This window comes from Apteryx mantelli, chromosome 1 (assembly GCF_036417845.1).
Source record: "Apteryx mantelli isolate bAptMan1 chromosome 1, bAptMan1.hap1, whole genome shotgun sequence".
NCBI classification, from domain to species: domain Eukaryota; kingdom Metazoa; phylum Chordata; class Aves; order Apterygiformes; family Apterygidae; genus Apteryx; species Apteryx mantelli.
Window position 1 is genome coordinate 60113077 of NC_089978.1, and position 12748 is coordinate 60125824.

The window sequence follows — 12748 nt, forward strand, 5'->3', positions numbered from 1 at the left end:
TTGATTTTCAAAAGTCACATTGTTTAAACTGCAAACTGACAATACCTATTCTCAAAATTACTTTAGACTACCAGAGTTAACTTTGTAACTCATTTTTAACTTGCTCTCCTCTTGAAGCTACTGAGCAGTTCCATCTAAATTTGACAGAGAGATAGAAGTAAAAATTGTAAACATTTCCAGACTTCTTTCCTTTCCAACACTCCTTTTTCTATAAATAATTTGATATTTTATGACTACCATGCTGCAGCATTTTGTTGGGCCAAAAAACCTGTCATAAAGAGAACCAGGGAATGTGCCTTTTGCCCCCAAGCCCCATTATCACGCAGCCATTATTCCAACAGCTCTCTCTTATATGCAAGGATATTCTTCTGCCTATTTACTCAGATGGCCAAAACGAAGGCCAGCCTGCCAGCGAGCAGACAACTCCCCTCCTTAGGTGGTCACATGCACACAGTGTAGTATACGTGCACAGCTGCTACCTGGCTGTGCAGGGTGAGGCCTACCTTCTGCTCTGGTCACAGAAGCATAGCTGGCCTTATGTTTACAGGGGACCCTAGACCCCACATCACAGAGGATACCACAGCATGGGCCAGATGAATTATTCTCAGTGACTACGTTTTACATGAAATCCCTTGCAACACTGAAATTAAGATTTCCTTAGTTTAACCAAGGCTACTTGATTACATGAAAAGCTGTAAATAAATAACAGAATGTAAGCAGGTAAAAAAACACGTGTGCCAGAAGAAACTACTCAGCTTCTATATTTACAAAGGATATTTTACAGATTCATCAAACTTACATATCTGAGTCATCAGAGCTGGAGTCATCGTGACTTTGTTCAGACTTCCACCTCTTGTGCCTATCAATAAGCTCAGTCAGGTAGGAGGTTTTCTTTGCGTTTCGTAAAATAAATTTGTGTTTTAAGAGCTCTTTTGCAGTCGGTCTCTTAAAAGAAAGGATTTTTTTTTAATTGTATTTGAAAGTGTTAAAATGACTCATAGTTGTATCACTATAAAGAGATTATTAAGCAAACCAAGCAATATTGTCACAGACTTTTGTGTCTTGATACTGTATGTCTTAAAATACATCCATTTGTATCTACAAAAAAAGTTAAGATGCTGGTGAGTATGTTGCCCCATACTAGGAAAGCTGAAATGCACTTTTGCCTACACAGAAGCTAAAAGATAAACTTTTCAAAAGTGCCAAAACAACATATTAACTTCCTTTGATGTTCAACTGAACTGCAGCCTCTGGCATCACTTGAGATAGAATTTTCAAACATCCATATGGCTACATTAGAACAATATTAGAATTAATGCCTCTAAAAGCTTTCTGCCAGTAATTTTATTTTTTGTACAGTGCTTTACTGATCTAGCTATTAAAACTGATAGCAAAAAAAAAAAAAAGTTTACAAGAAATCCCATTTAGACCAGTTTCTGTATTAAAGTCCTGCACAGCAGAAATCTTTTCAAGTAAAAAAGAGCTAAAGAGAATAGGTCAAAAAAAAAGCCAAAAGTTTGCAGGCATGTTAAAAAAAAAAAAAGGCACATCAAAAACCTACGACCTGAACCCTTAAATGCATTTTTTTTAAAATAACACAGTTGATTATTAAAGCACTTTAAAAAAGAACACACATATATAGATCTCTTGAGAAGAACCGTAACACAATGAAGTGATTTTGTTAAATCTCTTGATAAGATATCTGTAAGTTGTACGAAGTATATCTGATCAAGTTTATCTACTGGTGGGCTATTTCCTTACCTGTTCCACTCTGCCTTCGTATCTTAAAATGCTTTGTCCATTTCATTTTTGAAAACCAGAATGCTAAATAAATAGTATTGTTATCAGTAAAGGAAAAAGCATTTCCACCTTCAAATACCAAGTTTTAACTTTCATTAATCTCCAAATACACTACTGATAGATTTCCCCTCCAAACCCCTTGCAAAGGAGTTTTTCATAGAGAATTTGTGTAAACCAGTCAAGTTCTTTACTAGAAAATGACAAACAGCTGAAACTCACAAAGCTCGGGTCCTTGTTCAAGCAGGCCTCAACAAATTCTTTGAGAGATTTACTGAAGTTTCCTTCCAGCGTTGGTGGATTGTTCTTAGGGATGAGGAACAAAACCTTCATCGGATGTAATTCTGAATGAGGTGGCTCTCCTTTTGCAAGTTCTATGGCTGTTATGCCTAATGACCAGATATCTGCCTGTAACAAAAAACACTTTAGAGATTAGGTAGGAAAAAGAAAGGAAACAATGTTGCTTGTAAAGGTAGATTTTTAACCTTTACCAATCGTTTTCATGTGCAAATTATTCTTGTTAATATCCTCCACCTACCTGCTCCCTTTTTCTGTGTCTCCTCGAACGCATTGTTTTAAACATTTGTGCCTGGTCTTCAGTTTATTTTGTTGAATTAAAATTAGCCTTGTTAAAGTGTAGTTCATAAACACTGAGGCATTATTCTTCACGCAGCATACAATCACATATAATAGAGTGTGTAAAGTTCAGCAGTTGTTTTTATTCTACTTCATAAAGCAGTTCTGCTTATTAGAGTTTTAAATCTTTCTGAAGTCAATACAATTTCATTCACAGTTAGAATTGATTTTGAAGCAATTTTTTAAGAGTAATGCTGTACAACAGTTCCAAGTCTTTTTTTTAAAGCAGTGATTAGTAAAGTTGCTATAAAATAGGATTTTATCTACCATATTTAAGTACATCCAAACAACCTTATCATCAGTAAATTTTACCATGTTAAGATTTGTAGTTTCAAGCCTTGAACAAAAATTATTCCCACAGGTTCAGATAGGAGTTGACAAATCATTGCTAACCACAACTTATTGCGGTATTGCCATAAGCCTTTCCTCTCCCATTCTAATGAGTAAAATTTAGTCCAACTTTGATGGTTTTATAGTCAAGAAAAAGCCATGTGCAAGAGGAAGAAAGATTTTAAAAAGAAAATATTTGTGTTTCTATTACAAGTTACATAGCAGAAAGGACAGAGAACTAGATATGGGTAAATTAAAACAGGTAAGAAAAGATAAGAAAGAAAGAAAACAAAACAGAAGGAAGGAATAAGAATTACTGACAGAATAACAGAAATTAGAAAGAAGGGAAGGATCCTATGAGGACATTACGTCAGAGAACAAATGGCTTAGGGAAAGGGAAAAATGGTGAGGGGAAAGATAAATAAAAAACAGGGGAAAGAAAAAAGCAGGTGGCAATTTTAATGTCACGTAACTTTATTTTAGCAATATGTTGGCATTTCAGTATTTTTTCCCTACTGATTCCTTAGCAGCTAGAAGATTTTCTCTATTATTATCCTAATGGATTACTGTGACTTCAAAAATGAATTACAAGTGACAATGAAAAATGAAGTCCAAATTTTTGCTACAAAGTACTCCTTTCAGATTAGCTATTTATCACATTAAAATGCAAATGCTGTTATAGCTAACATTTTACTCTCACAGAAGCCACCTGGAAATCCTAAGTTCTAAAATGCATGGCTCTGAATTATTTACATAAGTCTGATACAAGCTGCTGAAATTTTAGTATCCATGTGAAATATTACATTTCTTGTTTATTTTTAAAGCAATAAACACAATTATGGTACCTTGTAAATATTACACATGGTCAGAGAAAGAATGATAGGAGTATCTTAGAGAAACAAACAGTTTGGGAACAGGACTAAATAAAATAACAAAGGAATGGGCAGATTTTGCATAGCAGGTAAGGAATACATATCTCATTTACGTCTAAGCAGTCCAGAAAAGTGATGTAATATTGAGAACACAATATAGGGAACATAAATTTGGATTTGGTTTGATATTGTTTAATTTCACCAGTTTTCAAAGAAAAATATGTATGCATTTATCAAATACTGAATTAAAACTGCATTTTTTCAAAAACACAGAAAGTATGTCCAATTGACGTTTGATCTATTAAACCAGTTGCTTCTTTACCTTAAAAAAAAAATAAAGATACTCTATATTCACATTTTCAAAATTTACATTTTGGAAAGAAATAAGACTATATTCAAAATCACGACTTTACATTAAGCCCTCATTATTTTTATACAAGCTTGAGAGACAATAACATGAACATTAAATATATTGTAAAAAAAATGTAAAGACAATAAAGATATACTGTTTTAACCAAAAGCTTTAAATTTCAAGTACTTCATGCACAGAAATTCTTCAAAAGTCTGTCTCTTCAATTCTTAAATCTGTGTTTGACAGGATGGCAGGATTCAGAAGCATATCTGAATTCAGATGAAGTACGATTATAATGTAATATCTAAAAATGTCTACAGTAGAAATCAACATATTGGAATAATATTTCTTGCAGAACCAGTTCATGCGTTATGTTGACAATACAGTGTAGACCATGGTCAGGAAGACCATTAGCTACCAATAATGTTAAGAAGTGCTTCTGTATTAACAAAAGAGCTTAAGCTTTGTAACAATTATTAACCATATCGGATCTCAAGATGCATCTATCTTCTTTTAGCCATATTAGTAGTTTTCTGTCATAACTCAGGTTTTGCTCACCCTTGCACAATTGTACAATTTCAGCAGTCAGCATGAGCAAAGATATCAATCCAAGCAGAGAAGGAACAATAAGCAACTTAATAGTTGGCGTGAGGCATGAACAGCAACACAGTAAGGAAGGAAAGGAGCAGATAAGCCACATCAAAGGTAGTATTAACAGAGCACTTTTGGGCCCTTGGAGAAAACCCATCAGCATGAGGGTGAGTAACAGGATTGGACAGGGGAAGGAACAAAACTGGGTAACAGCAACTACGTGATGGGACCGCTTGCCCCTCACTGGAAGTACACTATAAAAAGGACACTCCTGCCTAACACTCCTCAAACATGACCAGCTTATGGAAAGAAAATCAGGTTAGCATTGAATGTCTGTTTTCTCACTCATGCATAAGACCCTGATAAAATAAAATAAAGAAGCCTTATCAAGTGGCTGTTGCCCAACAGTAGTAAAGCTATGCCTGTACAGACAGCTTCGTCCACTTTCAAAATGCCAAAAGGCTCACAGACACAAATATATATCCCTAGATCATTCAGATTTTGAGCTCTGGCCTTTCAGGGCACTGATCAAGTATTTAAGAACTTTTTATGTTCCCATGACATTGTGGAATGAAGCAGCCAGAATTCAAGACTTGAGGTGTGTTCAAGTGAATCATGGTGTGTTCAAGTGAAAGTCATTCCCAGAAGCCAAACCTAAAAAAAAAAGCCCCAAACAAACAAAAAACTCTGCATTACTCAACAGGAATTTGGGATCTTTGAAGCTTCTAGAGGCTTGACAGAGCCCTGCTAGCTCTTTCAAATGACCTCTACACATTAAGATATCAAGTAGGGAAGGAAGTAATACCACAAATGATGTAAACTACAAACAGAATTGGCAACTTCCTTGCTTGGATGAGGGTGGAAAGAAACAGGCCATCCTGTCTCATTGGGTTGAGGAACGTGGAACTATGCAGCCCATTTTCCCACAGATCATGAATGACAGCACTTTCAAATGGCACATTTTCACACCAACCAAATCCATATTCTTAACAGTCCTGCTGACTTCCCCCCCCCCCAAAAAAAAAACAGTGGAGGCAGATTAACTTTTGCTATATATTTGCTCTTTCCCACTTTTAAACAGCCATCAAAAATACTCATCCATAGAGCAGGATAGAAGGTATAGGGAAATACCTGTCAACAGCATAATACTTCCTGCTTCACAGGAAGTGAGCACAATACTTCTGGATGGGCTTAGCATGCAAAAAAATTGGAGGTTTGGATACAAATTAGGAGAGCTTCGTTCCATGCCAACAGCTTTAGCTGCTAGTCATCATAAAAACGTACACCTGTCCGGACCCAGCCAAAGATGATTAGCTGCATTCTGAAGACCAACTTGTGTAATTCAAGTTTGAACAGAAACATTTGTAAATGAAGTAAATAAAGAAAGGCACTTTGGCTAATGCTTTGAATATCAAAGTCTCTTACCTTTGAATCATATGCCGATTGCTTTATTACTTCAGGTGCCATCCAAAATGGTGTTCCCACAAAGGTATTTCTCTTTATTTGTGTATCTGTTAGTTGTCCTGCTACTCCAAAGTCTGCTAGTTTTACTTCTCCTTGCTCAGATAGCAATACATTAGCAGCTAGAATAAAAGAAAAGGAAACAGCTGAAATTTATAGCTTTGATACTTCAAGGTTCTTCATTTCTACTGCACAAGCTATTCTAAAAGCTATTACGATATACATAAAAAACAATTTACCTTTAATATCTCTGTGGATTTTCTTTTCTGAATGCAAGTAATCAAGTCCTTTGAGTATCTCCCTCAATATTGTGGCAATCTGGATTTCATCAAGTGAGCCAGGTTCTAACTAGGAGACACAAAAATATTAATACATGTGTACACACACACACACACACACACACACACAAATAAAACTTAAAAGTTATAAGATGGCAAAGAAATAAGAAAATAACTTGTCAAGTATTTGTGATCAAATACATGAAATAAAATGAAAAAAAATTATATTCCACTTCAATTGTCTTTAGTCAAAGTCTGTCTTGCTAAGTGGTGAATCTTATGAAATCATAGTATATGTCCTATTAGTCAGTCTTACCTAATAACTTCTGAACCTACCAGCCAATTGTAATAAATCAACTGGACAGAATTCATAAGTTCCTAAAACCTTACTTAAGACTGCTGGCTGGGCAAAAAAAAGGATATGCAAAATTACCATGCAATTTGTTCCTCTCTATCCTAGTCTTTCACATACAAATTTATCTATTTTTATAGAGCAGTGTGAGAGAGTGTGAGAGAGAGAATTAAATTGAACAGCTCAGTATTGTAATTATTTTCCTCCCATCTAATCAGCAGGAGAGAGGTCAGTTTATTTTGTCTTATTACGTCTTGTCTTGTCTTCAGCCTAAGGAGAGAGACCTACCTTAAAATGTTGCTATTGCGTTAGTTTCTCTTTATTTATTTTAGAAACTAATTTCCCTCCCTATGCCACACCTCAAAACTTCCAGTTTGCTAACTTCATAACATGGGATACAGCCCAAAATACTTTAAAGAAAATACATGGCTCTATACTAAGTGTCTGATGAACAAGAGGCAAAAAATACTTAATTTATCTAAAACACCTTGAAAAGTTTGTTAAAAGCTCCATAAAGACACAGTGTCAATTTACGACTTTGCAGCCACATCTTTAGATATATGCACAACCTTTGAAAAGTGTCTATTTTGTAATCTTATTATTTATATTGTTTGAACTTAGATGTGCAAGTTTACAGGCTGTATACAGATCCAAAACTCAATATCTGAAGAGGAAACTAAAGCACTTCAGGCAACCCATCAATCACACATGCTATCACTTCATGGAATTTTGTGAAGCTCCCCGAAACACAACTCAAACCATTAGCTTAAAAAAAGCATTGCATACTACAAAAGGTTTTTTTTTCCCCCCCACATGAAACCAAAACACTGGAGGTATAAATCTGCAGATTGTTAGAATAAAAGGTTCTGAGCAATTTAATTCTTATGAGAAGAGACAGTGGGGACAGAGGAACTCAGAGCTCTCTCCATCTGAGGTAAATTCTGAAAAGTGAGTATGCTACTAACTCTAAAGAGATAAAGACAAGGTCACTACCTAAAGAGGCTTCCTTAATATTCTAGTCTATTCCACAGTAGCAGCCACTGAAATACATACCAAAGCAAGAAGTTATACCTTTGAAGCTTCACTGACTTATCAGATTAAAATTTCAGGCATGATAACATCAGAAAATCCTCAGGACTGAAATCCTCAGCTAATACATAGGAACAGATGTAAGGTTTCGGGTAAAGCAGACAATATATTTTACCCCTGTAGCCTTACTTACAAACTTCTTTTGCTTTTCTTTAGCTTTGAGAGAATCAATATCATCAGGACAAAATTAAGAAATGAATCATTTTTCAACAGTAAAACTGTTATGTATATAGCAACATTCTGTTTTATAAGTGCAACAAACAGGCAGACACATGATACTGCCAGTCCCTGAAATCCACTGAGAGATTCTCAAGGCTTCGTGTCTTCCAGGCTGCAAAAGTCAGTTCAGGATTTGGCAACATGAGACAGCCTATCTGATAGAGGAAAACCTCTTTTGTCAGATGTTAGCCAGTACCACATTAGTGAGCAGCAAATTAGTAAAAACAGACTATGACTGAAAATATCAGGTTTTTGGCCAAGGTAAAAATGCTAAATTACACCTCAAAACTGAAAAATAATTTAGGTAATCATATTAAATGTACTTTCTCTTGTGAAATGTGACTTTCAAAAAAAAGCCAATGCATATTTAAGCACAGAAAACATCAGGCCAACACATCATGTATACATGCAGAGCATGGAATTCCAGGTTCCCTTTCAGTCTCACCTAGAGTATAGAAATAGGGTAAAGTATGCCAGTAATCCTGCCAGATTCAAGTTGAGAACCATAATGTACATGTTAGAACTGGCAAAATATGCAGTACAACATGAATTCAAAAATGGATGAAGCACATGCAAGATGCTTAATTTTTAAACACTTTAATTATGATTTCAGTGCAGCAGCAAGATTTCTTCAACAGCATTCCAGGATGTGACCACAGTCTTTGTACTATTGCTAGACAACAAATTTAGGAATAAAAATATGGTCGTCACACAAATTTTAGTTGTGTGATTAAAAGAAAAGATTAAAAAAACTTGAGACCATCTATCTTACTTCTCCTCTTTTACATATTTTCAAAGCAAAAAGAGTAATTAAGTAATAATAAAGCTACAAAAGCAAACAAATATTTCCTAATTGCTCTCCTGTCAGACAAAAATCTCATGACAATCAGTAAACTTTCTTTTTAGCGTATCTTTATTAGGAACACTAACTGCCATGACATAGCCATGCAACTCCTCCTTACAGGATGCGAAAACTAAAGGTATAAGTAAGTTCAAAAAGATAATCAGATATATTCATAAATAACTACCTCAATTACAATTAAAACATGGCAGCCCAACTGCAGGAACACTTATAAAAGCATTTACTACCCTCCTTTCTTCTGGATGCCACCTGAAGAATCCCTCCATATAGGCCTTTTTAATTTCACTCTTTCTTCAGATATTTATTAGTTGCCTCAACCGCAAACAGCATGCTATGCTACAAAGACTTCCAATCTCAGCCAGTATAATTCTAAGTTAAAAAATGCATTTTTATTCCTAAAATAGTATTTAAAAAAAAAACAATAAATACAAGATGGATTGTGGTTTTAATTTTTTCCTTTCCTTTTTTTTAAATGGACAAAATGAATGGCCAGCATCCAGTCAAGGAAAACGTAACCTGCTCTGATAAATATCCTTTTGATTTACAATTCAAATGAGAATAATTTTGTTAATTCATATGATATAATTATTTCTCAATCTAGTCTTTCAAATATTCTGAAATATGCCTCTATGTTTTATTAAGCAGATCTTGCAGAATTAGATACTAAAACTTTTGCTAGAAGAGAAGCGGAATAGATATGGTTCACTAAATATACAAGATTCTATTTTTTTTGGTTTTTGTTTTTTTGTTTTTTACACATGGTATGCAAACATGCAAAAAAACATCTTTCAAAGAAAGCTGTTTTAATGCCAGCTAAAATCATGTCTCTATCTCCATCTAAACATTAATGAGAATTCAAATAGGAAAACTTCTGGCTTGTTTTTTGGGGTAGAAATTGGGTGGACTGAAGATGGAGGGTGTTGTTTTAAAATGTATATACCAGAAGTAACTGCATTAGCAGAAATAAGAGACAGAAAATACTAATTATTTTCAGCCTCTAGTGTTCTCTGGTTGACTGAAGATCAGCGTTCTAAGATGAAAGTGTTTATATCTTGCTTCCAATATTTTGTTGCTTACTTCCCTTCCATCTGAACAAATAACCAGTCTTGGCTTATGGAAAAATAACACTTTTGTGACATTGACAAACACTTTTTCTCTTTTCCTGGGAATATTTCAATTAAAACGAAAGCTTTTGTTTCTTAAAGGCATCTGTTTACATTACTTTCCCACTTAAAGTAACAATATTACCCTTGTAAAACCATAACTTTTTATATTATTACAATAAACAGCATCGTAGACAAATGGCACATTATAGTTTCTGGAATTATATAACAGAATAAGAGAAAAATAATTATGTGGGCTAAAGTAAATAAATTTACTTACAAGATCAAGGGCAGAGCCTCCACCAAGATATTCCATTATTATCCATAGCTTTGTATCCTGCAAAACAAAACAAAAAACAGTATTAAAGAAAAAACAATCAGTTCTTTATCGTTAAGTTATAATGAGACTTGTTTCATCCTTTTTGCTGAAGAAAGGATCTACAGTTTCGAAACACCACAAATGTTTAGCTGCACCTCCAAAATACCTTTGGATTTAAGACATGATATTATTGTTAGCCTCATCTGATGAGGAATTAATTTAGTCTGTCACAAGCTATTTACACAACTGTGTGTTCTCAAGAAAGTTTAATTCTGTTCTTTTAATTTAACAAGTGGAAAGCTACCTCACATTTATCAGAAGGTAACAGCACAAACATTAGAGTTTAATTACTTCAAATAACTGATGCATACTCTTAATATCATATTCAAGCTCAGTTCATGGTACCTCTTCTGTGTACTGATACTAATACTACTAGAATACAGATAGCATCCAGAATGCAGACAGCAGAATACAGAATATAAATAGCATCCAGAAATCCAGAAAATTCTTTTTAATACCTGCCAAACAGTAATGAAGCAGAAGGAAACCTCATCTTTAAACCAAAAACATAAAGAACATCTTAAGCATCTAATCCAATGGTCAAAGCCTCAGAACTGGAAACAAGAATAACTAGAACCAGAATCATACAAGTATTCTGAGGGTCTGATTTCACCAGCATATTAACTCCCAAAAGTCACCTACCCAACCTTCCTGATCTTATGACAGTTGTTAGTACATTTTGCAAAAGTATCTGGTGAGACAGGAAACAAGACAGACAGGGGTCAGGCAGTGCAAACAGAGAATAAACATTTATATTAAAAAACTCTGATATAGATATTCAGAACACCAAATATTAATTACATTACATAAAATATATTTCCTCTCATTAATATAAAATGCCTTGATTTTATTATCTTTATTAGTACAAATACTCAAAATATTTTCTTTAATAAGCCTGACTCCTGTCTAGGTTGAATTTCATTTAAAATGGATTGTTCAGATCACTGAGTTGTTTCATTCTCTTGAAGGATAGATCAGAAACAGGTAAGCTATGAGTTAAGGAAGAATACTGGAAATTTTCTCTGCTGATGTTTATTCATCTGATACACGATATAGAATTCTGGACAACTATGTTCAAGAAAGATGAAACAAATGAGAAAGATAAGAATAAAGATTATTTAAGATGGCTACAGCAATTTGTTAGTTTTACCAAGTAAAATAAAGTTTGGGAGGAGTTACAATTACCCTGAAATACCTCAAAGGATTTAAACAATCACTCCCCATACATATACAAAAGCTAAAAGAAATTAAGCTAGTATACTTTCAAGGGAAAGCTTGATGTATTACAGAATGTATAATACAATATATATAATCTACTACAGTAAGAAAGAAATTGGACCCAATAATTTGTTTCTGCTGTTTGCAGTGTCTAATTCCCAAATACACTAAGAGAAGCAGTAAGTCCACCCTTCCCTTGCAGTAGAACCCTTGAGACATGAATTAAAGCAAAGCCATAAATCTACTAGATAGATATTCAAGTGAAGTTGCTGCATGAACCATATAATTTTGTTATGATTATCAAATTATATTATGGTTTATTAGCTTTAACTCTGTGCACCACTCACAAAAATTCAAGCATAAAAACATAAGTATCTCTCATAAAGGAAGGAGTAGATAAATAGCAAGAAGATTAATTTAATTTAACCTGCAAATTAAAAATAAGCACAGTAACTGACAGCCAGGGCAGGTGAGATTCTCTGAATATTTACCTATGAAAATGGGGAGAGAGGGAACGGGAGAGAGGGAACGGGAGAGAGGGAACGGGAGAGAGGGAACGGGAGAGAGGGAACGGGAGAGAGGGAACGGGAGAACAAGCACATGCGCGACAATGAGCACGTGCGTATGAGAGAGTGAGCGACTGAGTGACTGCACAATGTAACTTTTTTAAACTTTTTTAAAACCACCTAAAGAATTTGAAAACTCTAGCCCTTAGTAATCACTTAGGCCTTTTAGTCATTGTTATAGCTGTAATTACACCTGCATCTGTCCTCTGTCTGATCTCAGAATGCATCTTCTGCAAGTAAAAACACACAGCCCTCCACCTATCTCCATTTTCACAAGTTGTACTATTTGCAGGTAAGACCCTAGACTAGAGTTCCTTCATCACCCACTATTTTTAATATACAGATCAAACTATTTCTATACTTGTTCTTCAGGAGTCAACTAATGATATTTGACAAACACAGTCTTGTTAAAAATATTTTGAGAAGCAGAACACAGCTTTTACAGAAAAAATAATTTTAAAATTTAAAAGTCTACATTACAATATTTGTAAAGCTCTTTCATAATGCTTACCCCCTGCAAACACCACAGATACTCACAGAATTATTGCTTGTCTTAAGAGAATACCTTATAATCCTAAAACAGTTATTTTATTGCTAAAAGTTTCCCAGATTTTACCTTTTGGTTAAAGGCCCCAATCCCAAT

The 12748-nt window shown here is 34.5% G+C and overlaps 1 protein-coding gene across 1 annotated transcript in view; it reads right to left on the reverse strand.

Annotated features, from left to right (window-relative positions):
- STK24 (serine/threonine kinase 24) overlaps positions 1-12748 on the reverse strand; it is a 64443-nt gene that overhangs the window by 12360 nt on the left and 39335 nt on the right. Inside the window, exons 3-7 of the mRNA XM_067293567.1 lie at positions 10223-10279; positions 6279-6387; positions 6004-6161; positions 2020-2205; positions 800-945 (exon numbers count right to left, since the gene is read on the reverse strand). Coding sequence (XP_067149668.1) covers positions 800-945; positions 2020-2205; positions 6004-6161; positions 6279-6387; positions 10223-10279 — 656 coding nt within the window. The remainder of the gene's footprint in view (positions 1-799; positions 946-2019; positions 2206-6003; positions 6162-6278; positions 6388-10222; positions 10280-12748) is intronic.